At 44.6% G+C, this 27,860-nt stretch overlaps 1 protein-coding gene across 1 annotated transcript in view; it reads right to left on the bottom strand.

Annotated features, from left to right (window-relative positions):
* SLF2 (SMC5-SMC6 complex localization factor 2) overlaps positions 1-26,745 on the bottom strand; it is a 54,642-nt gene extending 27,897 nt beyond the window's left edge. The window contains exons 1-8 of the mRNA XM_045024869.1: positions 26,491-26,745; positions 11,157-11,200; positions 9,730-10,439; positions 8,623-8,680; positions 5,462-6,639; positions 2,944-3,026; positions 1,963-2,082; positions 1,167-1,334 (exon numbers count right to left, since the gene is read on the bottom strand). Coding sequence (XP_044880804.1) covers positions 1,167-1,334; positions 1,963-2,082; positions 2,944-3,026; positions 5,462-6,639; positions 8,623-8,680; positions 9,730-10,439; positions 11,157-11,200; positions 26,491-26,588 — 2,459 coding nt within the window. The 5' untranslated portion in view covers positions 26,589-26,745. The remainder of the gene's footprint in view (positions 1-1,166; positions 1,335-1,962; positions 2,083-2,943; positions 3,027-5,461; positions 6,640-8,622; positions 8,681-9,729; positions 10,440-11,156; positions 11,201-26,490) is intronic.
* Positions 26,746-27,860: the final 1,115 nt, after the last annotated feature.

Here is a 27,860-nt window from a genome sequence, read left to right as displayed (position 1 = left end):
GTTTTTGTCAATGAGACTCAACTAGTTCTGATGGGCTGCGTGATTAGATACGCGAAGGATTCTAGGTTTCATGTCATCCCAAAACATAATGATTAAGTTGTAAAAACTTTTGTTTAAATCCTCCTTAGCATGGAAATCTTTTTACAAATGTGTGCAACACATACTACAGCTCAGAGTTCATTTTTGAGACCCTATCTTCTTGGTCTTGCCATACCCAAGCAGATAACTTTCTTCATTCATTATATTGTATTTTTCAGTTCTGCCTTAGCAAACTGTCAAGCTTGCGAAGGATTCCATGGGCCAAGGATTCCAAGAGCCAACAGAAACAGGGGGAAGCCCTCCATCTTGAACCCTTCTTCATCCATGCTAATGAAAAATGGAGGAGAGTTGTTCCATGAGCCTTGAGGAGGTGTGACTGGGTTTATAAAACCCTCACTGGACAGGCAGGGTTAAGGAGCAACTCTGGGCTCAGGAGGCTCTGCACCTCCACCTGTGCCCAGCATCCTTGGGTCGGAGATGGGTTTGAAAAGGCAGCCAGACAGCATAGTTGGGGCTGGCAAGCCACGGAGAAGGATAGACTTTAGGAGCTCCAGGGAAGGAGGTGACTCAACACCACACCAAGTCAAGGAACAGAGGAGCCACAGCACCCTAGCACCCAGAGAATGGGACTAGAGCAGGAAGCCCAGAAGTCAGCACTCCCCAGGGACTGCCAGCAAGGATGCAGAGGGAGGTAGGAAGTGACCCAGGGAAGCTGGCTTGAGGTTGATACAAGGCACTACCAGATGAGTGAAGCCAAACCAACCTCCTGGGCCCTGGATCAGAACCCAGCGAAGTGGGAGGGCCTAGGGTTCCCTACCCCATCTGAGAACTGCACCAAGGTAGGGCTGCCACTCGGGAACTGTGCCCATGAGGTGGAGCTGCCACCTGGAGCCCTAACCACTAGGCAGGAGACCCAGGTTTCCACCTACAGGGGGAAACAGCAAAGCCTCCTTTTGAGCAGCAGTACAATTGTTTTGTAAAGCCCTCTGGGAAAACCTCAGTTCCAAATAAAGGGGTTAGCACTGTTTTCCAAGTTAAAGCAGAACTCATTTTTACTCTTCAGAAAGAGTTAGCCATTATGACAGCCTTCCAAATAAAGGACAACATAGAAAAAAAGATATCCTTACCTAAAAAGAAGTTTTTCTATAGGATTTTGAGGGATGAAACCAGAATTCCTCAAATCAAGGTTATGCTGATTGAAGATTTTCCCAGAATTTGATAAGTGAAATATTTCTTCTCCAGGATGATAATCAGGAATGGCATCAGATACCACCGAAAACCTCTTTATAAATGCCCTGTAATACACACAATTGTTCTTGTGAACTTAGATAATTGGTACTTTCTGTCTAAGACAGATGTATCCTGGGCTGATGAACATTTCAGTCTTAAACTGAAAAACCTCTTTAGCCTAGATTCAATACAGTTATTGCCAAGTAATTATGTAGGACCCTGAAGACAAAGGAGGAGCTTGTATTTTAAAAAACAAAGAGGTAACAGGGATAGGTTACAGCAGCCACTTAAAAAGGTAGAGAACCCCTGATTTCTTTCCAAGTCACCCCCAACGTGATATAAAAACTCCATGGCCCACCTGTGCCACAACAACTGGGTTTTTTTGCATATAAAAAGCAATTGCCCAGGGCCCCACGCCACAGGGGGCCCCACAAAGCTAAGCTGCTGAGGCTTCGGCTTTAGCCCCGGATGTCAGGGCTCAGAGCCCAGGGCTTTGGCTTTCTGTCCTGGGCCCCAGTAAGTCTGTCGGCCCTGCTTGGTAGACCCCCTGAAACCTGCTTGTGGCCCCCTAGGAGGCCCAGACCCCTGGTTGAGAACCACTGACATAAATAACATTACACTGAGTATGCGTGCCCATGTGGGAGACTAAAGAAACTAAAGAACAGATTTAGGTGATATTAAAGAGGGAAAAACCTGTGTTCTTCTGACAGATCTCTATCTTCATCAGAGTTTCCTTGCTCTTCCTCTCCAGATGCCAAATTTAGTCCAATTTCCTGTATGTCTTCCTGTAGTTGCTTCTCTAAGTCATCTACCCTGCGGTGGCGGCAAGAGCAGAACACTATATTATTGCTAGTCCATTTTTACAACAAACAAGTATATTCCATTGTAGATTAGAGTTCAGATCTTGGATTAAAGCATCATGTGAAGCACATTATAATGTGATAAAACTTCCTGAATATACTCTTCTGAGTCTATCAGTTTAAAACAAAAATTTGATGAAGATTGCTATAGCTGTATGATCCTATTTGTAAATGATATCAAGAAATTCTTACTGGCAGGGAAAAGATCAATGGGAAGAATACTCTTTTTCTATTACTTTAATCAGCTTTTAAATTTACTTCTAAGATCAAGCTCGTTACTAGCTAGATTGTCAATAGTACCCCCTCCCATCATTACAAATGGGCATCAATACACATTCCAGCCTATGCCTTTTGCCTTAAGGACATCTTGGAAGGATGCTAATTGACTGCATCGACCAAACTGGCTGTTGTGATCCTAGTAGGCAGCAAGAAAGATTTTAGAGTCTGACAGGCCTACCTCTATAACAGCAACCAGCTCAGAAGAAGCTACAGTAAAAAGTCTATGCAAGTAATTGTATTTCATGCCTGCCTATATGGCGTTGATAGGAACTGGAATGAGACTAAGGACAAGTAAACACATCACAAAAGCCACAACTAACACCATGTCCCTTTACTGACAGTCTCATTAACACACATTCAGGTGGTCCCTCTAGGTACAGACTGAGGCACATTGGCAGCAGTAACCAAATCTTAACTTGCCACTGCTCATGCTATGCCAGTTCTGGGAGGAATAAAGAACCTATGATTCCACAAGCAAGTTTAGCATTTTTCACAAGTATTATTAGATTTAGCTTAAAATAATAAACATGCTAACCTTTTGGATTCTTCCTTCTCCTTCAAGAGATGCTCTAGGCTGTTCACATAAGACACTCGACTCACAACAGGAATCTTAGAAAGCTGTAATGAAGTAGTATGAAATTTTTATTTTATTTTTTATAAATAGGGAAAACAGTCTTCTTGAGAAGGTTCACGGCTAGACATAATTTAATCCATCTGCTCGAGAAGATATATTATATGAATTTGCACTTAGAAACATACGGGGGATCCTGAAAAATAAAATCTAAGCCTAAGAGCCCCAACTGACAGATTACACAACCAACTGTAAAGAGTAGAAACATTTTCTCTCTGACAGACAGCACTGACCAGCAGATGAAACATTAGTCTTACCATCTCAGATCTTAGTTCTGTTTTCAGCTCTACTACAAGCTTCCTATGGTGACACTGGGCAAAAAAAAATCACAACCTCTCTAAGCCTCATTTAGCCGATATGTCAAATGCGTGTCAGATACTGCAGTGAAAAGCACCATATAAAAGTTAAACAAATGCACTTGGTCCCTTCTTAAGGAAGCGATACCAGATTTTACCAAATAAGGGCTGAAGAGAATTAAGGCTAGTCAATAGAATAGAGGAGTCTAAAACACTGGGCACAGGGTTCAGAGTCAGGTGGGTCCAATCACAGAAGCTCAAAGGAACATTTTGGTGGGGAATGAAGCAGGTTTTTTTTTTTTGGTTTTTTTAATACCAGATCCTGCATTTGATTAGCATTTAGAAATTCAGCCTGAGATAGCTTTAGCACAATTCAGGAGCCTCTCTTTTTTCTTCTGATTTTTGTTCTATATTGTGTGCGCGCCCTTTTTAAAAAAAAATAAATAAAACAGGAGACTATCCCACAAAAGATATGGTCATGGCAATTCTTGAGTAACATACTATTTATCAGAAATGTTCATTTAATTCTACAGACACACACTAGGAAAGATGTTTGCAGTAAATGTATGCGACCAAACATCTGATCTAGTATGTGCCTCTAATTAATGGTCATTACATGTATTATATTTGTGTTTTTTCAGGAAACAAGGCAAACAGCTCTCCCCCACTATTTCAAGAGTTAGAAACAGAATACATTTTTATGTAATCATGATAGTCAAAGTTGTCTTATAAATAAGGTTTTAAAAAAATCAGCTGTTTTCAAGGTAATTAGCCTTCTGTTAGGAGCACTACATTAGGAAAGTTTACACTAGAAGTGCTTAAAGTTAACCCTCCTTTATATTTTATTATAAAATTTTAAATTTAAAAAAAGCAGCTTTTTTGCCAGGCTGTGCTACTGAACAAATTTGTAAAGTGCTAACCTTAAATTATCCCCGTAATACCCATGTAAATTGTAAGATGGGGTTCATCCTAACGGACAGACTGAGGAAAAAAGGAGAAGTGACTGCAGGACGAGTCCTGGCCCCTCCTGCAAGTTGTCAAGTATTCCCAGCTTCTTTGAAATTTAGGCTCCCTCAATAGGATGGTCTTATACACTTCAAAGAACACGTCATGCTCACAGGTCAACCTCCTGAGCCTTTAGAGCTCACTAACAACCCAAGTTCCCTCTAAGCTGTGTGGCCGCTCAGCAGCCTATTAAGGACTGCACAGGTGCTCAGGGCTGCGGTGGGAAGAGATGCCTCTCCCCCAGTCCCAGACCTGCCATGGCTGGGGGAGAGGTGCCCCTCCCCAGGCTCCAACCCCGCCCCCTCCCCAGGCCCCAACCCCGCCCTGGATCTGCCACAGCTGGGAAGGGGAGAGGTGCCTCTCCCGCCCAACCCAGGCACTGCTGCGGGGAGAGTGAGCTGCGGGGAGTCCTCTCCCCCCACTGTAGTCCGGGGCAAACTGCACCCCAAACCCCTGATCCCCAGCCCCACCCCCAGCCAGAGCCATCACCCCCCACATCCCAACCCTCTGCTCCAGCCCTGAGCCCCCTCCCACACTCCAAACCCCTCAGCCCCACTCCTGCAACATGAATTTTGTTACATTCACCAGTATGGCACACACCACCTCCATATTGGTGCATATAAGAAAATTCATTCCACACATGCGTTGGAAAAATTAGAGGGAACACTGCAACGACTTTTAAATTCATCAAGGTGGATGAACTTCTTGAGACAGGGAAGCATCTTACTCAGCAGCCAGCCCCAACAAATATTGAACTCCCAAAAGAATTGAAGTTGACCAAGGAAGGATCTTGCCACATTCAAGACAATATGAAAACATAAAGCCTATTTCTGTTTTAACAGGAAGGGTAAGTGGAAAACAAGGTTCCTGAAACCTCTAATATGCTCAAGTGGAAGAGAGCCGAAGGAACTTATTTACTTTATGTAATCTCCACAAATGCTCAGATAGCATAGGTATAATACACGATAGAAGGATGTTATAGGATCAGAACTGACTACCCAGTTTTACAGCCAGACACAAGACTTTAGAAGAGATTCTTCTTTTATAGGAAACACTGAAGTGTCAGAAGAAACAAACACTGACAAATTTGACTCAGATGAAAAAAAATTTTAGCCACTTACAGGAAGTTTGGGTGATGGAGTCAAGCTGTCCTGTGAAAGATCTTTGAGACAAGCTTCCTTTGGAGTTCCAACATGTGGTTTTGAACTTGAGGACAGGATATCTTGTAGTGGCAAGAGCATTTCTTCTTCATCGCTGTCCAGATTATAGTCAAAACTCTCATCTTCACTATCAGAACTGTTGCTTAATTTTCTATTCAACACAGAAGTTATGTTGGAGCTTTCAGTGTTCAACTCATTTGAAATCTGTGAAGAACTAGTGCTATTAGCTGAACATCCATCTTCAAAATACAGTGAACGTGCAACAACTTTGCCAATCTTTACTGAAAATACAGGCTTCTCAAAAATTTCCACTGAAGGCAAGTTAGAATTATCTTTTGAAGTCTTTACAGTGTTCTCTTTTGATTTAGTAAAATTCTTGAGAGAATCTGAGGGAAGCTGTACATTATCTTTACGAAGGACAGGTTCAGTCTGTCTCACTCTGTCTCGCTCTTTCTTAGTTTCCAATACCTGAGAAGAACTAGCACTTTGAATGGGGGAAGAAGAATGTAGGCATTTCATTTCTTCTGTGCACACTGTGTTTGACTGAGTTTTAGTTAATTCATGGAGATAAGTCTTTACAGTAGCATTTTCCTGAGAAAGAGATGTTGGCTTTTCTAAGAGGAAATGTGCTTGCAACTGATTTTCTTTGGTATCTGCAACACAGACTTGGTCATTTTTATTAGTACGGTGTCCAGAATATAAAGGTGATAATTCCTCATATGTGGGTTTATCTTTTTCCTTTTTGTGGCTTATGTCAAAATATTCCTGTGAATGAGACAAGTCTTCTCTACGTGACATAGCAGCATCTGCTAGTTGCAGAACACCATCACCTGGAGACTCTAGTACATGTTTAATGAATTCAGACTTTCTAGTTTTGCATTTTTCAAATGACCTGCTGAAATGAGGTTCATTCAAAGTTTGTGCCACAGGGTTTCCTGAACTTTTCGAATCCATATTCATAGATATCCTTTGTCTTTTTCCAGTAAAGTCTTTTTGTTTGGACAGTCCTGAAGAAATTTTTGAGTTTAGGCAGAATGACTGGTTTTTCCATACATTAACAGCCTTTTCAGATGACCATCTTGAAATAACTGAAGAAGAAACTTTAGGTTTTGAAACCTGCTTTGATTGAGATGAATCATCTGTGGAAAAAGTTTGAAAAAAGTTTCATATTTTGTAAAAATTTCAGTGTATCACGTGAAACTGTCTCAACATTCTTTTAAGAAGTACTAGACAACTGTTAGTTCCTCATTACATGATTGACAAAATGTTTGGGCACAAACAGCAACTCTCTCACTTAGTCCACAGTATTCAGGCTAAGACCAGTTATCTTTAGTTGAGATTATACAGGCATGTCAATACTTGTAGCTAATTTGGCAATGAACTAAGAACAGTTTCTTTTAAGAAAGGAGCTCAGTAGCATATTGGGGCACCTGCTCCACATGCTAGAATTAAAATATGTTGGACTGATCGTAGCTCAGACTAAGGGAAGAGGGATCATGTCTGAGAACAGAGGAAAGTTTCCATAAGTCTGAAGTAGTTTATTTCAAATACATTTATTTATATCTGGGTTTCTGAAAACTGATTTTGAAAACAGAATTAGAAGTTTGACAGTAACTAACACACTTAACAGATCCCATTCCCTTTTGGATAAAGATTCTCTTAAAATATAGGTACTGATCTTCTGGGTCCTGGACCAATTCCAACTTTGTAATTAGACATTATCAGCTCTAGCAGCCCGGGGGGGGTGGGGGGGGGAGCACACGGGAAGAGAGAAGAGAAGAGATTAGAAAACGCTACCATATATAAAGCTATTTGCTGGTAAGTCCATCCAACTTCAAAAGAGATCCAAGGATGTCTTCTTCTAAAGCTAAGTTGGACATGAGACAGAGAGCTGGGCAAAAGCACTGTTATTTTGTAAACTGGTGTTCTAACATGCACTGTGTATTTTGCTATATTTTGATATTTAGTAAACAGACTCAATATCTCACATTGTCAACTATGCATTAATTTTGTGATGTTCACTTTTTAGCTAAGTATGAATCTGTGCACTTTAAAAAACAGATCAAGTGACGTGACCTATGCACAAAGTGAATGAAATTATCCTCTTATTTATTCTAATTAAAGCTACATTTTAGTCATGGGTATTTTTAGCAAAAGTCAGGGAAAGGTCATGGGCAGTAAACAAAAATTCATGGCCCGTGACCTGTCCATGACTTTTACTGTATACCCCCTAACTAAAACTTGGGCAGGGGGCCACGGGCTCCATGCTTGCTGTGTTATGGCGTCTGCACAGTTCACCCAGGAAAAAAAAAGACGCAAAACGGTTGTCTGCTGTTGCTTTCACGGAGGGAGGGGTGGGGCTGTACCCAGAACTACCTGCGACAATGTTTTTTGCCCCATCAAGCATTGGGATCTCAACCAGAATTCCAATGGGTAGGGGAGACCGCGGGAACTATGGGATAGCTACCCACAGTGCAACGCTCCGGAAGTCGACGCTAGCCTCGGTACATGGACGCACACTGCCGAATTAATGTGCTTAGTATGGCCGCATGCACTCGACTTTTACAGAAACTGATTTTTGGAAACAGACTGTATAAATTGGAATAATCCCGTAGTGTAGACATACTCTTAATTACCTCTGCCCCGATATAACACTGCCCTCGGGAGCCAAAAAATCTTACCGCATTATAGGTGAAACCGTGTTTTATTGAACTTGCTTTGATCCACTGGAGTGCACAACTCTGCCCCCCTGGAGCACTGCTTTACCGCGTTATATCTGAATTCGTGTTATATCAAGTCACGTTATATCGGGGTAGAGGTGTATATACTGCAGTTTAATATTTTCATCAGCTCCAAGTCATTTTTAAACTTTGCCACAACAGACCAAACCATTGCAATGCATAATTTATATTTATTTATTTATTTGTGGTAAAGTTTCAGGTTTAGTTTCTTAGTTACTGATGAGCCTCTATGAAATTATGAGAATCTCAATTCATCTTCATGCATATACAAGGAATATTCAAACTTCAAAAGGAAACTAGCCATTGTCATTTACTAATCATTAAAATGAGGTAACCAGTTTGCGCCAACTAATTCTACATCATTAGCACTGTTGTTTCTACCTGAGGCAGTCTCCCATGAAGCAGAGCTTGATCTTTTTCTTAAGAGACATCCATTGCCCTGTTAATAAGATTTAAAAAAAAAAAAAAAGTTACTTGTTTGAGCTTGACAGTGTTTTTAAACAGGGCTCATTGGTTCGTGAAATAAAAGCCGTATTAAATTTTAGAAAAAAAAAACACCAATGCCATTTCCATTTATTTAAAACTACTTTTTGTTTCTGTTGACTGTAAGGTTCACATCTAACTCAGGGGTTCTCAAACCTCATTGCACCATGACCCCCTTCTGACAACAAAAATTACTACATGACCCCAGGAGGGGGAACCAAAGCCTGGGCGTGCACAAGCCCTGCCACTCCAGGTAGGGGGACAAAGCCCTAGCCTGTAACCTGAGCCCCACCGCCCAGAGCTAAAGCCGAAGCCAGAGCCCCACCCCACCGCCCAGGGATGAAGCCCCAGCAAGTCTAACACCAGCACTGGTGACCCTATTAAAATGGGGTCATGACCACTTTGGTCCCCACCCAGTCTGAGAACTGCTGCCTTCATTCTGAAGTTGTAAATACCCAAAAAGTGGCATACCTCAGGGAGAGAGGATCACTGCTTCACCTAAAATTACCTTGTCAAAACAAGTTTGTTTGGTTTTTTTAAATAAAATGCCATCAGTTATATCAATATACTTCACTTTATACTATTTTTGCATATTTGTACTGGTTTCCAGCATCAGTACATCTGCCTTTGCATTTAAGTTTACCACTGGGAGGGGGACTGCAATTGCCATCAAAGCACTGTGTTTGCACTGAAAATCGAGAATGAAAGCAGATCACTGCTGTCAGGAAGAGAGCTAATGTCCCTTCCTATTGCTCAATGGTTACGACTTAAGGTTATGAATTATCAGATGGGTCCTCAAGATTTGGTGTCTTAAAGTAAACTTATACCTAGCTTGGGCAGTCTTCTGTTTTGAGCAGGTAATTTTTAAGCTAGTTATTTCTGACTAACCTAAAAATAGCTATTAATCAGTTTATCAATGCTTTGCCTAAGACGACAATACTATGTAATCACATTCACCTAAAATATTGGTCCGGGTTTGGCCCTTATTGACACTTGCAGACATACCTGGTTTGATATACCTGTTCCTAAGAATACCTTTACTGGACTGAAGGGCTGCAGTTTAGACTGTTCCATTCTTTGTCTTGTCTGCTCTTCTTCTTTGCAGTAAGTTTCCAGTGGTAACCAACATTGAGACTCACCAGGGCTGTACTGGAACTTTGCGGAATGCCCGGCTTTTTGGCACAAAGGCTTATTGTTCACATTACCATGACTTCTGGCATAGTTTTTTAAGATGTCAGCTTTTGATGTTGAAACCCATTTGCTGGCATCTGCACTGGCCTCCTCTAGATCCATACAGTCAATCCGCTGTTCCCTACCATTTTCATAAAACAAGGGTGTTCTTGTTTTAATTGGACACTTTTCATTCCTCCCAGGTTCTCTCTTACTGGTTGTATCCTTTTTTGTCAAGGAATAGTTGGGAGGGCCTCCAGACATAAAGAGTTTTCGAACCACAACCTTCGGATACTTTGTGCTTAGCACCAGGCATGCTCTATTGTTCTCTACAACTTTTGGACTGTCGTTTTTCTCTCTGTTAGCTCCTCTCAATAAGTCATCCATTACAGGACTCTTGTTTGGTGATTGGACTGGAATCTTTTCCCTTCTAATTTTCTTCTGAGATGATATTTTCTTTTCAAATCGTTCTGTACGTATGACCGACAGTTCAACATCCTCTTTTATTACATTTCTTTTGTCCGGAGAACACAATACAATTCTGTCTTTATTGCCAAATTTAAAGAGATACAAAATATAAAAAATTAATTATGCATAATTTAGTCATCACACTATTACAAAGAGAAATAAAGAAGTTTTTAGACACAAAATATGAAGTAACAATGCAGTAACCTACTGTCAAATAAAGAAAAGATATAACCTGAATTAAGGACATCTGGTTAATATGGCAGTGAAAACACAGCAACTCAGCTTTTAATTCTGTTTGGCATCTTGAGATAAAGCCTCTGTGGGAATGTGGGGCTGAACTCAAGCGGTGAACCCAAGTTAAAAACTAATTTGGATTAGCAGCTTGAGTTCAACGCCATGCTCCTAGAGACTAACTCAACCTGCTAATCAGAGTTAAAAACTGAGTTGCTGTCTCTTTACTGCTAGTTTAGTTAACTAACCCAAATTAAGAACAACCTTTTTTGCAAAGCATGGAGTCTGTAGGTATATCTATCTTTCACTCTCACCAGCCAAACAGACTATTAAGCAATTCAATGTTCACTTGCACTATGTAAATTATTTCAAACAGTATTTTCATTCCCAAGACACAAAAATGAAACTGATCAGCAACATTTCTTACACATCTGGTTATACAGCTAAGGACTTCTATAGATTAGAAGTTTCACAACTGGAAATAAGGTGAGTTAGATTTCTGCACTTGAATAATTTAAGAAAACTCATGTACAAAAGATCTTTCATAACAATGATTAACTTACCTTGTTTTGGAGCTGGTTTGAAGAAATCTGTAATAGACTGATTTCTGAAAAGTAAACAGAAGTATTGTATCCTAAATATATAGTTTTCATGATATCAGTGCTGCTGTAGGAAATACTGATAAAACTGAAATCCTGTACTATTTTACCCATTTGTTACAGAAAAGTTTGTAAGGGTTAAAACTAAGTTCCAATAGCTGTCTGTCCAATATAAAGCCTTGAAAAGACAAGCAGATGACAGAATTCCTTTTCCCACTCCGAATGGTGTGAGAAACTATAAAAAGTACTAAGCTAAGTTCTCTGTAAGCCTCAACCTAGCCTGGCCCCCAACCTACCGCAGCCAGGGCAGCCCCCCAACCCCAACTATGCCGGGGCCTGGGCAGGGCAGCACAGCCTGGCCCCAGTCTGGACTTGTCATGGGGCACCCCTCCCCGAAACCAGCCGGACCTGCAGGGGCCAGGGGAGGGGCACCTATCCTGCAGCCCCAGCCCCAGAGCTGCAACAGCAGGGAGAGGTGCTTCCTCTTCCCCCATCCCCGCCCAGGTGCTGCTGTGGGGAGGGGAGAAGAGTCCTCTCTCCCCACCATAGCCCCCTGCTGCACCCCAAACCCCTCAGACCCGTCCCCACCTCAGAGCCTGCACCCCCAGCCGGAGCCCTCACATCCCTGGACCCCAACCCTGAGCCCCCTCCCACACGCCGAACCCCTTGGCCCCACCCCCACAACATGGATTTTGTTATGTGCACTGATATGAAGGTGATGTGCCACACATCACGTCCATAATGGTGCACATAACAAAATTCATTCCGCACATGGGTGGGAAAAATGAGAGGGAACCCGGGTAGTAAGGGGTCATTTTTTACGGGTGAGATTTTTCAAAGCTGATATGGGGATTTAACCACACTGCTTCTGTAGTAAGATGAGGCCCTGAAACAAACTCTTGTATCAAAGGCCCAGTCTAAGGCCTGAAACAACATAATCAAAGGAGGAGACAGCACCCTAATGAGTCAAGGGGCTGTACCTCAATACGTCAGTAGGGATGAGTTATCTGTCCTCTAACTGCATAAAAATAGGCCCCAGAGTGCACATCTTTGTCTGGCCTAGGGGGCAGTGGAAAGTCTCACCACTGACTGAGCTGGTCCATTGCCAGAGGGTACAAATTCGTAGTATGTCTTGTAGAGTCTACAGCAGGGGTAGGCAACCTGTGGCACGCATGCCAAAGGTGGCACGCAAGCTGATTTTCAGTGGCACTCATACTGCCCGGGTCCTAGCCACTGGTCGGGGGGGGGGGGGGAGGCTCTGCATTTTAATTTAATTTTAAATGAAGCTTCTTAAACATTTTAAAACCTAATTTACTTTACATACAACAATAGTTTAGTTATAAATTATAGACTTATAGAAAGACCTTCTAAAAACATTATATTGTATTACTGGCATGCGAAACCTTAAATTAGAGTGAATACATGAAGACTCAGCACAGCACTTCTGAAAGGTTGCTGACCCCTGGTCTACGGGAAACTATTACTGTGCTTTGTTTGACAATAAACCTGGCTCGGGCTCCTTCATACCTTACTAGAGTCTGTGGTCTTTGGGGGTTCTCTCAAGTCTGCTGTGTCAGCTATCTGCGCAGAGCTGGGGCAGCGCACAGCAGGAACACGCACGCAGCCGACTGTTATCGTTGAACAAGAGCAGAGCACCACCACACCGGTAGCCACTGACAACAGCTTCCATTAATTTCGACTGAACCTGTGTGGCTAAAACCCCTGCATTCGACTCTGAAAATCTCAATCAACCGGTCTTGTTGATCAAGCTCTGGAGATAGGTATAGTTTTTAAAACATCCCTGATTTACAACAATTGCAACCTCCTCCTCTCTGAACACAATGCCTTCTCTCTTTGTTATCCAATAATCACATCATGCCCCTATCTGAATCCCTCCACTGACTCCACTCTTCCAACACATCCCCTTCAAGCTTCTCATCATACCATTCAAGACCTTTACACTTCACTCTACAAGCTCCTCCCCACTTCTCTCTTTAGTATAACTACACTCAATTTACTCTTTTTGAGTCTAGCATGACCTAGAACAGCCACACTGTAAAGCAACACTAGAGATGCTGCAATGCCCTATTTCTACTGTAAAATGATCAACACCCCACACAACACAACTTTCAAGATCCATTGATCCTACACGTGCCTAGCACAATATGTGGTGTTCCTCATCCAATGCACTAAATACCCCAACAGCAACTATGTGGGTGAAACCAGACAATCACTACGCTGTCAAATGTACTCACACAGGAAAGTGATAAGAGACAAAAACACTACATCACATGTGGGTGAATGCTTTTCACAAAGCGATCACCATCTCTGACCTATCGTCAAAGGAAACCAGCACAACGCTTTCAAAAGAAAGCCTGGGAGCTTAAATTAAAAATTTTGCTAGACACTAAAAATAATGGACTCAATAGACACACTGGATTGATGGCTTATTACAACAACCTATAATCCACTAACAAGCCCCCCCCCCTTCCAGTTGCTCCCCCCCCCACCGCCTTCTTTTCCTCCCTATAACTGGAGGGGTGGTAATGGGCCATTTCACCTTGAATATACACACACAAAACCATGTACAGGAGAGCTTCTACCATCGATGTAACTACTACCTCTCAGGGAGGTGGATTAACTACACCAACCATCGGCACAAGAGCATCTTCACTTAAGCGCTACAGCGACCCATCTCAGACTCAGACTTTAAAGCCATCGTGATCATCTAATCCGACCTCCTGCACATTGCAGGCCATAAAGCCTCACACACCTATTTCTGTCATAGACCACTAACCTCTGGCTGAGCTACTGAAGTCCTCAAGCCATGATTTAAAGACTTCAAGTGACAGAGAATGCACCATGTACACTAGTTTAAACCTGCAACTGATCCATGCCCCATGCTACACAGGAAGGAGAAAAAACCCCTAGGGTCTCTCCTGACCCAGGGGAAAATTCCTTCCCAATCCCAAATATGGCAATCAGATAGACCCTAAACATGTGGACAAGACCCACCAGCCAGACACATGGGAAAGAATTCTCAGTCGCAACTCAGAGCCCTCTGTGACGGGTTGGATCACAGAAACCCCTTGGGAGCCGGCACCCGATGGGCCAAGACTACTTCTGCCCCCTGCTTTCCCTGCCAGCTCAGGACTCCCGCACCCTGTCTTGCTGAGCCGGACACTCCTGTCTGCGCCAACACAGACCCAGTGTCTGAATTACTTGCCCAAAGCTGCAGGTTTACCTGAAAACAGTTCACAAAAGTGTGCTTGTCTTTAGCACTCAGATGCCCAACTCCCAAAGGGGTCTAAACCCAAATAAATCATTTTACCCTGTATAAATCTTATGCAGGGTAAACTCATAAATTGTTCGCCCTCTATAATGCTGATAGAGAGATATGCAGTTGTTTGCTCCCCCAGGTATTAATACACACTCTGAGTTAATTAAGAAATAAAAAGTGATTTTATTAAATACAGAAAGTAGGATTTAAGTGATTCCAAGTAGTAACAGACAGAACAAAGTAAGTCACCAAGCAAAATAAAATAAAATGCACAAATCTATATCTAATCAAACTAAATACAGATAAGATCCTCACCAGTTCCAGAATGCTTCCTTTTACAGACTAATCTCCTTTTAGCCTGGGTCCAGCAATCACTCACACCCCCTGTAGTTACTGTCCTTTGTTCCAGTTTCCTTCAAGTATCCTGAGGGGTGGAGAGACTCCTTCTTTAGCCAGCTGAAGACAAAATGGGGGGTCTCCCGGGGGTTTAAATAGACTCTCTTGTGGGTCGAGACCCCCTCCTCACCTTGTGTAGAATCCAGTCACAAAATGGAGGTTCAGAATCACCTGGGCAAGTCACATGCCCATGCATGACTCAGGACGTGCAGGTAGCAGCCATTACCCACATGCTACCTTGAACATCCTCAGGTAGACTTCTTACGTGGATTGGAGTCTTCCAAGCTCTTTTATCCATTAAGTGCTTCGGGATTGAGCACTTCATTTGCACATTCCTTTCCCAAGAAGTGACCAAATGTCCTAAGGCTACTTAGAAATCAAGCGATTATACAGCCAATGTTCATAACTTTGAACACACAAATGGTGCCTGCATACAACTAAGATGAACATAACCAGTAGATCATAACCTTCACACAGATATGTTACATGGCATATGTAGCAAAACCCTATTCCAGTTATACCACACATACATTTATGAGCACCTCGCCATAAGCCTTATGGGATACCCTGTCACACCCTCCCCATCTTGTGTCCCATCACCGGCCATTGGAGATATCTGCTGCTAGCAGTCGCAGATGGGTCACATGCCACTGTAGGCAGTCTCAACATAACATCCCGTTCATAAACTTATCAAGGTCAGTCGGGAAGCCAGTTAGGTTTTTTGCCCCCACTGCTCCCCTTGGGAGGCTGTTGCAGAACTTCACTTCTCTGATGGTTAGAAACCTTTGCCTAATGGCAAGCCTAAACTTATTGATGGCCAGTTTATATTCACTTGTTTGTGTGTCTACATTGGCGACTTAACTTCCATAACTCCTCTCCCCCCTGGTATTTATCCCTGACAGCAATCATACCTCCCCCTCAGCCTTCTTTTGGTTAAGCTAATCAAGCAAAGCTCTTTGAGTCTCCTCTCATAAGGTAGGTTTTCCATTCCTCAGTTCATCCTACTAGCCCTTCTCTGCACCTGTTCCAGTTTGAATTAATCTTTCTTCAACATGGAAGACCAGAATTGCACAGAATATTCTAGATGAGATCTCACCAGTGCCTTGTATAATGGTACTAATACTTCTCTATCTCTACTGGAAATACCTCGCCTGATGCATCCTAGGACTGCAACAGCCTTTTTCAAGGCTGTATCACATGGGCATAGTCATCCTGTGATCAACCAATACACCCAGGTCTTTCTCCTCCTCTGTCTCTTCCAAATGATAGGTCCCCAGCTTACAGCAAAAATTCTTGTTGTTAGTCTCTAAGTGAATGATCTTGCACTCTGCACTATTACATTTTCATCCCATTACTATTACTCCACTTTTCAAAGTCCTACAGATCTTCCTGTACGATATTCTGGTCCTCTTCCGTACTTACAATACCTCCCAACTTTGTTTCATTTGCAAATTGTATTAGCACACTCCCACTTTTTGTGCCAAGGTCATTAATAAAAATGTTAATGAATATTTGTCCCAAGACCAATCCCTAAGGAACTCCATTAGTAACTTCACTCCAGCCTGACAGTTCACCTTTCAGTATGACCTATTGTAGTCTCACCTTTAGCCAGTTCCTTCTCCACCTTTCAATTTTCATATTAATTCCCATCATCAATAATTTCCCACGTGGAACTGTATCAGATACAGCATTTTAAGTGTAGACCCCGCCCTGAGGGCTTGCCTTCATGTACAGCACTACAGCTTAGCTGCACCACTTTACTGACGACGCTACTACACTGATGGGAGAAGCTCTCCCATCAGTGTAGTTAATTCACCTCTCCAACAGGCAGTAGCTATGTTGATAGGAGAAGCTCTCCCACAGACATGGCGCTATCTACACAGGGGGTTAGGTCGGTATAATTATATCGCTCAGGGGTGTGGATTTTTCAGATCCCTGAGTAACATAGTTATACCGATATAGGTCTATAGTGTAGTCCTGGCCTGAATAAGTTTCCCAGACCCAAAGAAGAGTTCTGAGTAACCTCAAAAACTAGTAAAAAGAACAGGAGTACTTGTGGCATGTTAGAGACTAACAAATTTATTTCAGCATGAGCTTTCATGAGCTACAGCTCACTTCTTCGGATGCATCCGAAGAAGTAAGCTGTAGCTCACGAAAGCTCATGCTGAAATAAATTTGTTAGTCTCTAACATGCCACAAGTGCTCCTGTTCCTTTTGCGGATACAGACTAACATGGCTGCTACTCTGAAACCTCTCAAAAACTAGTCTATTTCACCAACAGAAGCTGGTCCTATAAAAGATATTACCTCACTCACCTTGAGTCTATCTGACCAGGTACACATTCAAGGGGAATCTCTTTGCCAAATGTACGCACCCTTTCCCTCAAAAGCAAACTTTTGGGCACTGCTGCTGTTTAACATTTAAGTGCAGCAACAGCAATACAAAATGAATTACTGTATATACTCGTTCATAAGCCGAATTTTTTTTAGTAAAAAAGGGAAGCACCAGAGAAGGGGGTTGGCTTATAAACAGGTATAGAGAGGGAGAGATGGGACACCGCCCCTCCCCCAGACAGAGAAAGCAAGGAGAGGCAGGGCCAGAGTCTCTCCACTTTTGGCCACGCTGCTCTCCCCCCAGCCTCCAAAGCAGCTGCAGCTCTAGAGCAGGCTGCGGCCCGGCCCGCCAGAGCAGGCTGCGGCCAGGTCAGAGACATCCTCCCCTGGCCCTCCCCAGATAAGGTGGGAAGGGATGGGATGAGGAGAGTGTGGGGGTCCCGGGCTAGGGGTGGGGTCATGTTGGAGGTGGTCACAGGGGTTACTCCCCTGACTCCCAGCTTCTCCCCCTCAAAAAATTTCCCCACCAGTTGTTGTCCCGGCCCGTCAAGGTAAGCAGCTGGCATGCTGAGACACTTTGTTTACTTAGGTTTACCTCCGTGCCTGCGGATACTGGAGGTAAACAAACCCTCTCGGACCACCAGCAGCTTATCCTGATGGACAGGGAGTCAAAGTCTGCTGACCCGTGAATTACAGGGTGGCTTATGAACGGGTTATAAAAATTTTCCATTTTTACTTATCCGTCTTGGGGGGGGTAGGCTTATAAATGAACCGGCTTATGATCGAGTATATATGGTATATGTTGTATATCTTACTATAAGAAGCTGACAAAACCAAAAACAAACGACCTTCAAGAGGATAGATAAAAACTCTACCATTTTTTCTAGAGGTCACGCCAAATCAATCAGTATCACCTCCATCTTCTGTGGATTGTGCTTAGCCAGGCAGCCCTTTTTCAGACCCCAAACTCAGTTAGACAGTACAGAAGCAGAAAGACTCCCCTTTTGGATCAGATGACATAAAACTCAATGTCAGTGCAGTGATGAGAGCGAGTTGCTTTGGCTGCATTAATCACCCAAATACCTATCTATCAAAAGGGGTAACAATTAAATCTTGTGAAAACCCACACAAGAGAGACTCAAGATAGTTAAGTTGGCCAGCTCTAACTTCTGTGTCCTTTCAGAAAGGAGCCAGTCAAGTAACGTTATCTACCCTGATCAAGGATTAAATCCTTTAATTGAAACAGAAATCTCTGCCACTAACCAGGAAAATATGATAAGTAAAACGAGAAGCAGTGTGGTCTAATGGATAGAACAATGGATTAGATTCAGTAGAACTGGGTTCCTATCCCAGCCTTGAAGCAAATACTCACCAGCAACTAGACAACTGAAACACTAACCCAGGAACCAATCCCTGCAACAAACCGCATTGCCAACTCTGTCCGCATATCTATTCAAGGGACACCATCATAGGACCTAACCACATCAGCCACACCATCAGGGGCTTGTTCACCTGCACATCTACCCATGTGATATATGCCATCATGTGCCAGCAATGCCCCTCTGCCATGTACACTGGCCAAACCGGACAGTCTCTAGGCAAAAGAATAAATGGACACAAATCAGACCTCAAGAATTGTAACATTCTAAAACCAATAGGAGAGCACTTCAATCTCCTTGGACACTCAATAAGAGACTTAAAAGCGTCAACTCTTCAACAAAAAACTTCAAAAACAGACTTCAATGAGAAACTGCAGAACTAGAATTAATTTGCAAACTTGACACCATCAAATCAGGCCAGAATAAAGACTAGGAGTCGCTGGGTCACTACAAAAATATAATTTTCCCTCTGTTGATACTCACATCTTTCAGAGTAGCAGCCGTGTTAGTCTGTAGCCGCAAAAAGAACAGGAGTACTTGTGGCACCTTAAAGACTAACAAATGTATTTTAGCATGAGCTTTCGTGAGCTACAGCTCACTTCTTCGGATGTCAACTGTTCACATCTTCTTGTCAACTGTTGAGAATGGGCCACATCTACCATGATTGAATTGGCCTCATCATCGCTACAAAAAGTAATTTTCCCTCTGTTGATATTCACCCCTTCTTGTCAACTGTTGTAGATAAATCTCTGTATTAAGCATCTTCACATAACTTTCATATAATTTTGTATTATGCTTCCTCGTATAGCCCTGTATTAAGCTATTTTCATACAATTTTGTACCAAGTCCTTTGATATAGGAACTTTGTATCAGATCCCTATGTAGAAAAACTTATAGGAAACTTAGGGTATGGCTACACTTGCAAGTTGCAGCGCTGGTGGAGGCTTTCCAGTGCTGCAATTAGTAAGTGGCCACACCTGCAGGGCACTTCCAGCGCTGCAACTCCCTGGCTGCAGCGCTGGCCGTACACCTTGCTCGGCATGGGGAATAAGGATTGCAGCGCTGGTGCTGCAGCGCTGGTCATCAAGTGTGGCCACACACCAGCGCTGTTATTGGCCTCCAGGGTATTAGCAGATATCCCAGAATGCTTTTATAAATTACTCTCTTTGTTTTGTTATGCAGCCTCTCTTTGTTTTGTTGTGAACTCCGAGCTCCGTAACTCCGTTGATCCCGGAGCTGCTTATCTACAAACACAGCTCCTGTTTGCTGTGATCAATCTGTGAACAATCAAATGAGATAATGAGGCAGGCAGGGAGTGAGTGTTTGCTTGACAGAAACGGGGCAGAGGGGAGAGAGGGAGTCCGTTGACTGCAGGCTGTTTGCAGTTAAGAGTTAAGGGTAAGGGATCGGGAACATGTTCTGATTTTTCAGGGCAGGAAGGTAACACAGTGTTGGCTCCAAAAATCCACTCTCTCTCTCGCCCACTCCCTGTCACACTACGCCCCACCCCACCCCCCTCTTTTGAAAAGCACGTTGCTGCCACTTGAACGCTGGGATAGCTGCCCATAATGCATCACTCCCAACAGCGCTGCAAATGCTGCAAATGTGGCCACACACCAGCGCTGGTAGCTGTGAGTGTGGCCACACACCAGCGCTGGCCCTGCACAGCTGGATGACCAGCGCTGCAACTACCAGCGCTGCAGATTTGTAAGTGTAGCCATACCCTTAGTGTTAAGCCTTGGTATAATGTTATAGCCTCTAAGGATAGTTAAAGTAGAAGAAAAATGTCTTTTTGCTAGGAGTAGAATAAGATCTCCACACCCCCCCCTTAATCAATTGCCCTGTTGAATGAACGAGGTGTGAATGAGCAAGGTGTGGAAGGCAGCACCTCCAGACAGTTGCAACCCTTGGAGAGGGAATGGAAGCCAGACCCAAGGACAATAAAACCTGTCAAGTGGGCTCGTTAAAGAAGAACAGACATATTGATGGCCGTAGAAGCAAGCACCTTCTTTTGGAAACACTCTCTTTGCAGCATTGGGACAACACCCAGAAGAAAGCAGGACAAAGGACCAACCGACACAGACACAGATTTTGAATCTGGTACAGATTTGCATAAGAGGGAAGCTGGTATAAATGTGAGGTGTCTTGCAGAGGACTCCGGGTCTCATCTTGTCAACATGGGAGCATCGATCTGGATCAGCAGAAGCCCAGTTCCACCCCCTCCCCCATCTAACTCACCTGGCCAGTGCAGTTAGGGGGAGCAACTAATATTGTGTGTGTGCGTGTGCATAAGTGTAATATATATATCATATGTATATGATGTGTTAATTAATACATGTCTTACTAATAAATGTGGTGTTCTGCCTTATCTCCCCTGAAAAGATCCTGTACAGTACTTTAAGTACAACACATTCACCATAATTGAATTGGCCTGCTTACCATTGACCCCCCACTCAGAAAGGCGACTCCCATCTTTTCATGTGCTATGTATTTATACCTCCCTACTGTATTTTCCACTCCATGCATCTGATGAAGTGGGTTATAGCCCATGAAAGCTTATGCCCAAATACATTTGTTAGTTTCTAAGGTGCCATAAGGACTCCTCATTGTTTTTGCTGATATCTGTATGATATTTAGTATCAGAGGGGTAGCCGTGTTAGTCTAGTTCTGTAGAAGCAGCAAAGAATCCTGTGGCACCTTATAGACTAACAGACGTTTTGCAGCATGAGCTTTCGTGGGTGAATACCCACTTCGGGTATTCACCCACGAAAGCTCATGCTGCAAAACGTCTGTTAGTCTATAAGGTGCCACAGGATTCTTTGCTGCTTCTGTATGATATTTGTTAATGTCACTTTTCACAGCACACTCAATAGCTAGCTGGGAGGTTGTGATGAACCATATGGGATACTAACAAACATACAAGTACCACTTACCACAGCCTCCCAGCTAGTTAGTAAGTCTGCTGTGAAAACTGATACATCTATGTTTGTTAATATCACTTTTCTCAGCAAGCCCCAGGAAAATTAAGCCCTAGATGGGGAGGTCACAGGGGAAAGGCAGTGAGGGCCCAGGGCAATGGGGGCAAGGGCAGGGTTGAGCCTGTCTCCTGAAGTCCTGCCACTGGAGACAGAACCTGTAACAGTCTAACTCAAACGTAATGGAATGAGCACCATCTACACTCTTCCAAGAAGAGAAGGAAGTTATTGCTGACTTGCAAGATGGTTCCTATTTTTATTGTGGAAGTTTCTTTAGGTTCCAAACAGATGATGTTGAAAGGAGAAGTCTGATGTACGGCGAGTGGTCTTTAATAAAATAGTTTCCTACGGGTGATGTAACCAGAGTGTACTTTCTAACACTCTAGTCAAACTGAACTAGCATGCAGATGGAAAGTATAAAATTATAAAGACCAGCTTTATTTGCTGAGGACTGTCATTTAAGATCGCCAATTACCCATATTTTGGTTATGCTTTTACAGATTGAAGTGATTACTTAATTCCAATAAAACAAGCTATGAGAGACATGTTACAAAATGGTCTTTAGCTCGGAGCCAGAAAATGACAGTTAGCTCTGTATCTAGAAGTCCAGCAAACGCCTCAATTCAGGGACTTAAGCACATGCCCTCAGAAAGTCAGTGTGACTACAAGTATCAGAGGGGTAGCCGTGTTAGTCTGGATCTGTAAAAGCAGCAAAGAATCCTGTGGCACCTTATAGACTAACAGACGTTTTGCAGCATGAGCTTTTGTGGGTGAATACCCACTTCTTCAGATGCAAGGGACTACAGATGCAGTGTGACTACAGTACTCACATATTTAGTGTTAGGAACATATTTAAGTACCCTGCTGAACTGAGGCTTGAGTTTGTAGCACTTTTCAGTCACCTTTTAAGAGTACTAATATATTAATTTTTACATTTGATTTTAAAAAAGACTGGAGGAGAAACCTTATCTTTTAAAAAATCCCACTAACTTTTGATTTCCTTGCTTTTAAGGCGCACACACACAGGAAATTTCCTGCACCTAACGTTAATTTAACTGGGTTAAATTAAAATTTGAATTTCAGAGTATACTCACAGTTGCAACAAACGTGTGCTGTGACCAGACTATATGACCACATGAGAATACATAGTTAGTTTTTGTTAACATCACGGGTAGATGTAACATCACAGCCACACTTGGGGGAAAATCCATACTTTGGAGAAAATAATTTTACATATTATCAAGATAGACAAGTCATGAATAGTACATAAAAAGCCCTGATCATCATTATTTTGATAATTAAATATCTTCCACCTTTACATCACCCAGCAGGAGAAGAAAGGCTCTTGGAGGAAGCTCTATTCTCCAGCCTTCTCCCTGCAGCCCCACAGGAGTACCATCTTCCCGGCCCTTGCACTCTGAAGCAACAGTGGTCAGAAACTTCAGTCCAAAAGAAGGGACAGAAAAACCTGAGTATATTTGCCTTTCTTTCAAGGCTAAAACAGTAAATGGTATGCAATTTTATTTGATATGTGTTCTTTCCATCATTTTTTGTTTTTTTAATGTCACTGTAAAATTTAGAACAGAAAGGGTGGAAGGATAGACCTTAAAGACACACTGCCTTTTGTAACCATGGGCGATAGTATCTGTCCTATTAATAGGTCAATGATCACTCAAGGCTAATATCCTCTCTCAGACAATGAAGTATATTAGACACTTCAGATAAAGGCAAACACAACAAAGATAAAGAACTCAGTGGGGGGTAAAAACCTAAAAGGATGCATAGGTTTGTGTGTATTTGGGGAAGGAGTGCATTTTTGCTCTCCTTAAAAAAAAAAACATTGAAAATCCAGGTCATCAGCCCTGGAAGATGGAGAACTAGTGAAGTGACAGTGTCACAACCACTGAAAGTAAGTAATTGAGAGGGGAAAGATTTTTCAGTCAGACTTTCAAATGTTTTTGTCAACACCTTCTTCAATTTATGTTTTCAAGGGGGAAAAAAGCCTTTACTAACTCTCTCTTTCAATTAGTGTGCGAGTACACAATACATCCGAGACCACCAAAAAGGACTCAGGGGGACCCCCCCACACACAACTGGGATGATCTTATTCAACATTCCTGATAATAAGCAGCATAAACAAAATCCTTCAATTTTTTTTAAAAAAAGGGGCAAACAACCCATCTAACACACTTTTCAAGCCTTCTTTGCATCTCATAAAACAGGAAATAACAGCACAAAACTATTTTTAATAAAAACTCCTTATAAAGGACTTTTAACCACTGAAACTAATCTGTTTAATAGCCTAAGAACATAAGGACCCACAGTCCTTCCAAAGTATTTATTATCTATATCCATCTTATTCCGATCCAGTCAGATTCATGTTTAATCTTTAAAGAAATCTGCAGCAGCACCAATATCGCTAGTCCATCAAACAAAGCACAGTTACACAAAATGGGAGCAGGGTACCAAACATATCTGCCCTTGCCACAATAGCATCTCAAACTAATAGATCTATAGGAGTGATGGCTTCATTTTGTCCTTCTGGAAGCTTAACATCTACCATCTCATGACAGTCTTTTCAAAGTCTGCAAAGTAACAGGATGCAAGTTGGCCAACAGACATTTTCAAAATAACCACTTTCATCTGAACGCTTCACAAAGAACAAAAGCCATACAGATCAGTTTCACTTTCCCAAACAGGAAGTCATACAGAGAGGAAAATGAAATCATACCTGTTTCCCCTCCAGAACAGGTAATATTAAGATGGAAGAAAAACAAAGGAAACAGAAGGGCAAAATAAGGTGTTCCATCATGTAGGAGAAAGCCTCCTGTCACATACAGAAAGTTTGGGATGGAGCTGACCAAGTCATTAGCAGAATTCAGCTGATTGCAAACGTAACACCAACAGAACCTGGTCACCAGTGGGCAGGACTGAACCTGAGACCTCTGAAGCTTAGTGTATGAGCCTCTACTGCATGTGCTAAAAGCCATATGGCTCTTACCTAAGATTGTAGCTGCCTCATCCATCTCTAGCTGGGCTAGGTGCCACTAGAGGGGAACACAGCACCCCACCAAGCAAGCATAGGTTACAAGAACAGCTGGACAGATGAACCCAGCTGGTATAAAAAAAATTTCATTTGGTGCCACCCTCACATTGCTTTCATTTCAATATAATGAGCTGGTATTAGTCATATCTGGGACAGGCCAACTAGAGTTAAAGATAAACAGAAGTTCTTGTGCTTAAGACCAGTTCTCTCGATTGTCTACAAGTCTTCTGGACTCAAAACAGATCAGTACATGTTGAGAGCTGCACCCTCTGCACACATGGGTAGGACTCCAGTACAACTGACTTGCTGAATTAGTACTTTTTGGTTCAGTCACCATTTTCAATTTGCTTCCAAGTCTGCCATTCAGCCATCTTGTATTATCAGAACCACTGGCACCAAATAAAAGAAAGATCTATCCCATCACCTACAACCCTCCCAAGAGCAGAGATCAATTTGCCATCAGCACCTGTTATTAAACAACTATCAATTCTTCACCTGCTTGAGAGAAAAACAAACAGCAGCACCAACACCCACATGAACACGGGAATTTCATAAGCAACAACCCAGAGCTCCACAGAGGCGAGTCATAGACTCATAGAATATCAGGGTTGGAAGGGACCTCAGGAGGTCATCTAGTCCAACCGTTGCTCAAAGCAGGACCAATTCCCAGATCCCTAAATGGCCCCCTCAAGGATTGAACTCACAACCCTGAGTTTAACAGGCCAATGCTCAAACCACTGAGTTATCTCACAACCCTGCTAAACCACTTTGCACCCCATGAAGGCCAAACCAAACCCAGAAGGCACCTGTCCAACAGTCTCAAGTGGGTGGAATTTGGGAGAGTAGCACACTACAGTCCTTATTTTCCACTGAGTCGGGCACTTGCACATGTATATAGGAGAGAATTCTCCTAGAAAAAATGAGATGCAGCAGCACATGCTGAGTTCTTGTGTTACCTTTGGAGGGGTGGGGGGCACCTCCCAGGGCAGGCTGGGGGCTGCGGTCCCCCTGGGTGGGGGGAGGACACGACTCACACTCCAGGGCACGCTGGGCTCCGCAGTCCCCCGGGTGTGTGGGGGGGAACGACACACACACCCCAAGGCACGCTGGGCGCCGCGGTCCCCTGTGTGGGGGACACACACACACCTTAGGGCACGCTGGGTGCCGCGGTGCCCCTGAGTGTGTGTGTGGGGGACACCCCCCCCAGGGCACACTGGGTGCCACGGTGCCCCTGGGTGTGTGTGTGGGGGACACCCCCCCAGGGCACGCTGGGCGCCGCGGTCCCCCTGGGGGGGGTGGGTGTGGGGAACACCCCCCCCCAGGGCACGCTGGGCGCCGCAGTGCCCCTGGGTGTGTGTGGGGGGGACACCCCCCCAGGGCACGCTGGGCGCCCCGGTCCCCCTGGGGGGGGGTGTGTGGGGAACACACCCCCCCCAGGGCACGCTGGGCGCCGCAGTGCCCCTGGGGGTGTGTGGGGGGGGACACCCCCCCAGGGCACGCTGGGCGCCGCAGTGCCCCTGGGTGTGTGGGGGGGACACCCCCCCAGGGCACACTGGGCGCCGCAGTGCCCCTGGGTGTGTGGGGGGGGACACCCCCCCAGGGCACACTGGGCGCCGCAGTGCCCCTGGGTGTGTGGGGGGGGACACCCCCCCAGGGCACACTGGGCGCCGCAGTGCCCCTGGGTGTGGGGGGGGGGACACCCCCCCAGGGCACACTGGGCGCCCCGGTCCCCCGGGGGGGGGTGTGTGTGGGGAACACCCCCCCCCAGGGCACGCTGGGCGCCGCGGTCTCCCGGGGGGGGCAGGCCCCCCCCGCCGGGAGAGGGCGGGCCAGGCCATTCGCTTACACCTGCTTCCGCGCCCCAGAGCCATGTCCCTGCCCGCGGGTACCTGCAGTCTCGGGCGCCCTCTCTCCCTGCGGCCGCCGGCTTTAAATGGCGGCCGGGCGAGCCCTGTGCGGAGGAGCCAGCGCTGAGGTGCCGGGTCATGTCTCCGGCGGCACGGCACGGAGGCCTCCGTTCAGGCGCGAGAGGAAACCAGGACAGCGCCCGCGCCCTTCTCCATAGCACCGCCCAGCTCTGAGGGACGCCTCTGCCAGCACCGCCCCTTCTGCGTGAAGACCTCTGATTGGCTGCATAGGCGAAGCGCGGACTCTCCAATTGGCTCTCAGGATGCATGGGGGAGGGGGAGGAAACAAGAGACCGAGGGTCCCTCTGATTGGGTGCTAGGCTGTAAGGGCGGGGCAACGGCGTTGAGGCTCCGCCGCTCAACGGATGGAGGCGGGAGGAGGGAAGTGAAGATGTCTGGCGAGTTCCTCGCGTGCTGCCTTCACCTCTCCCATTGGTCCGTGCACAGAGGGCGGGAAAGGTTCGCCCCGTTCCCTTTATTGCGCGCGCGAAGCGTCGTCTGCGCATCACAAAGCGATTTGGGGATGAGGGGAGGATCCGTCCTTGTGTGAGGGGAGTTACCCCCCCGGCCTCGGGGCTCATTGTAGTGACACCCCCGGGCCAGCTCAGTCGCTGCTTGGGCCCTGCACTGACAGCCCAGCCTACTGCCTTTTCCAGCTGGGGGGCAGTCAGTACCCCCCCTCGTTCTGAGGGGCCCAGTCCCCATTGCCTCAGACTGCCCCGTCCCTGTCATGAGCAGCCTCATTCTCTCTCGCCACCGTCCATTGCCGTACATGGATACCCACCCTCCCTGTAGGGTGACCAGACAGCACGTGTGAAAAATCGGGATGCGGGGGGGGGGGGGGGTAATAGGATCCTATATAAGAAAAAGACCCAAAAATTGGGACTGTCCCTATAAAATCAGGACATCTGGTCACCCTACTGTAGGGCCACAAGCAAATTTAAACAGAGTCAGATCCGTGCTTCCAGCTGTAGTAGGGGAGCAATGTAGTGGGGTCCCCTTGTGCAAACAAAGCTCCTGTGAGCAATGGTCTTCAAACATGGGGTGCACTGACTTTGTGTAAACAAGGGCTTTGGGAGCCAGCCACCAGAGCAAAGCCTACGTGTGCCTGTTTAAGGTACTTAAGTGGTTCCCATTACCATAGTATCCATGTGTCTTTGATACATTTATCCTCACAGAGTCACAACACCCCTCTGTGGCAGAGGAGTGCTGTTATCCCTGTTTCACAGCTGGAAAATGGAATAAGTGACTTGGCCAATGTCATACAGCTGGACTCAGACCCATCTCTCTGAAATCCTAGAGGAGTATCCAACCCTTTCCTCTCAGGTTACCCCTGCCTAGAACAAATGGTG

The sequence above is a fragment of the Mauremys mutica genome, chromosome 7 (assembly GCF_020497125.1).
Source record: "Mauremys mutica isolate MM-2020 ecotype Southern chromosome 7, ASM2049712v1, whole genome shotgun sequence".
In the NCBI taxonomy this organism is placed as follows: Eukaryota; Metazoa; Chordata; order Testudines; family Geoemydidae; genus Mauremys; species Mauremys mutica.
Note: the sequence above shows the minus strand (reverse complement) of the source record. Positions and strands in the feature narration are given on the sequence as shown.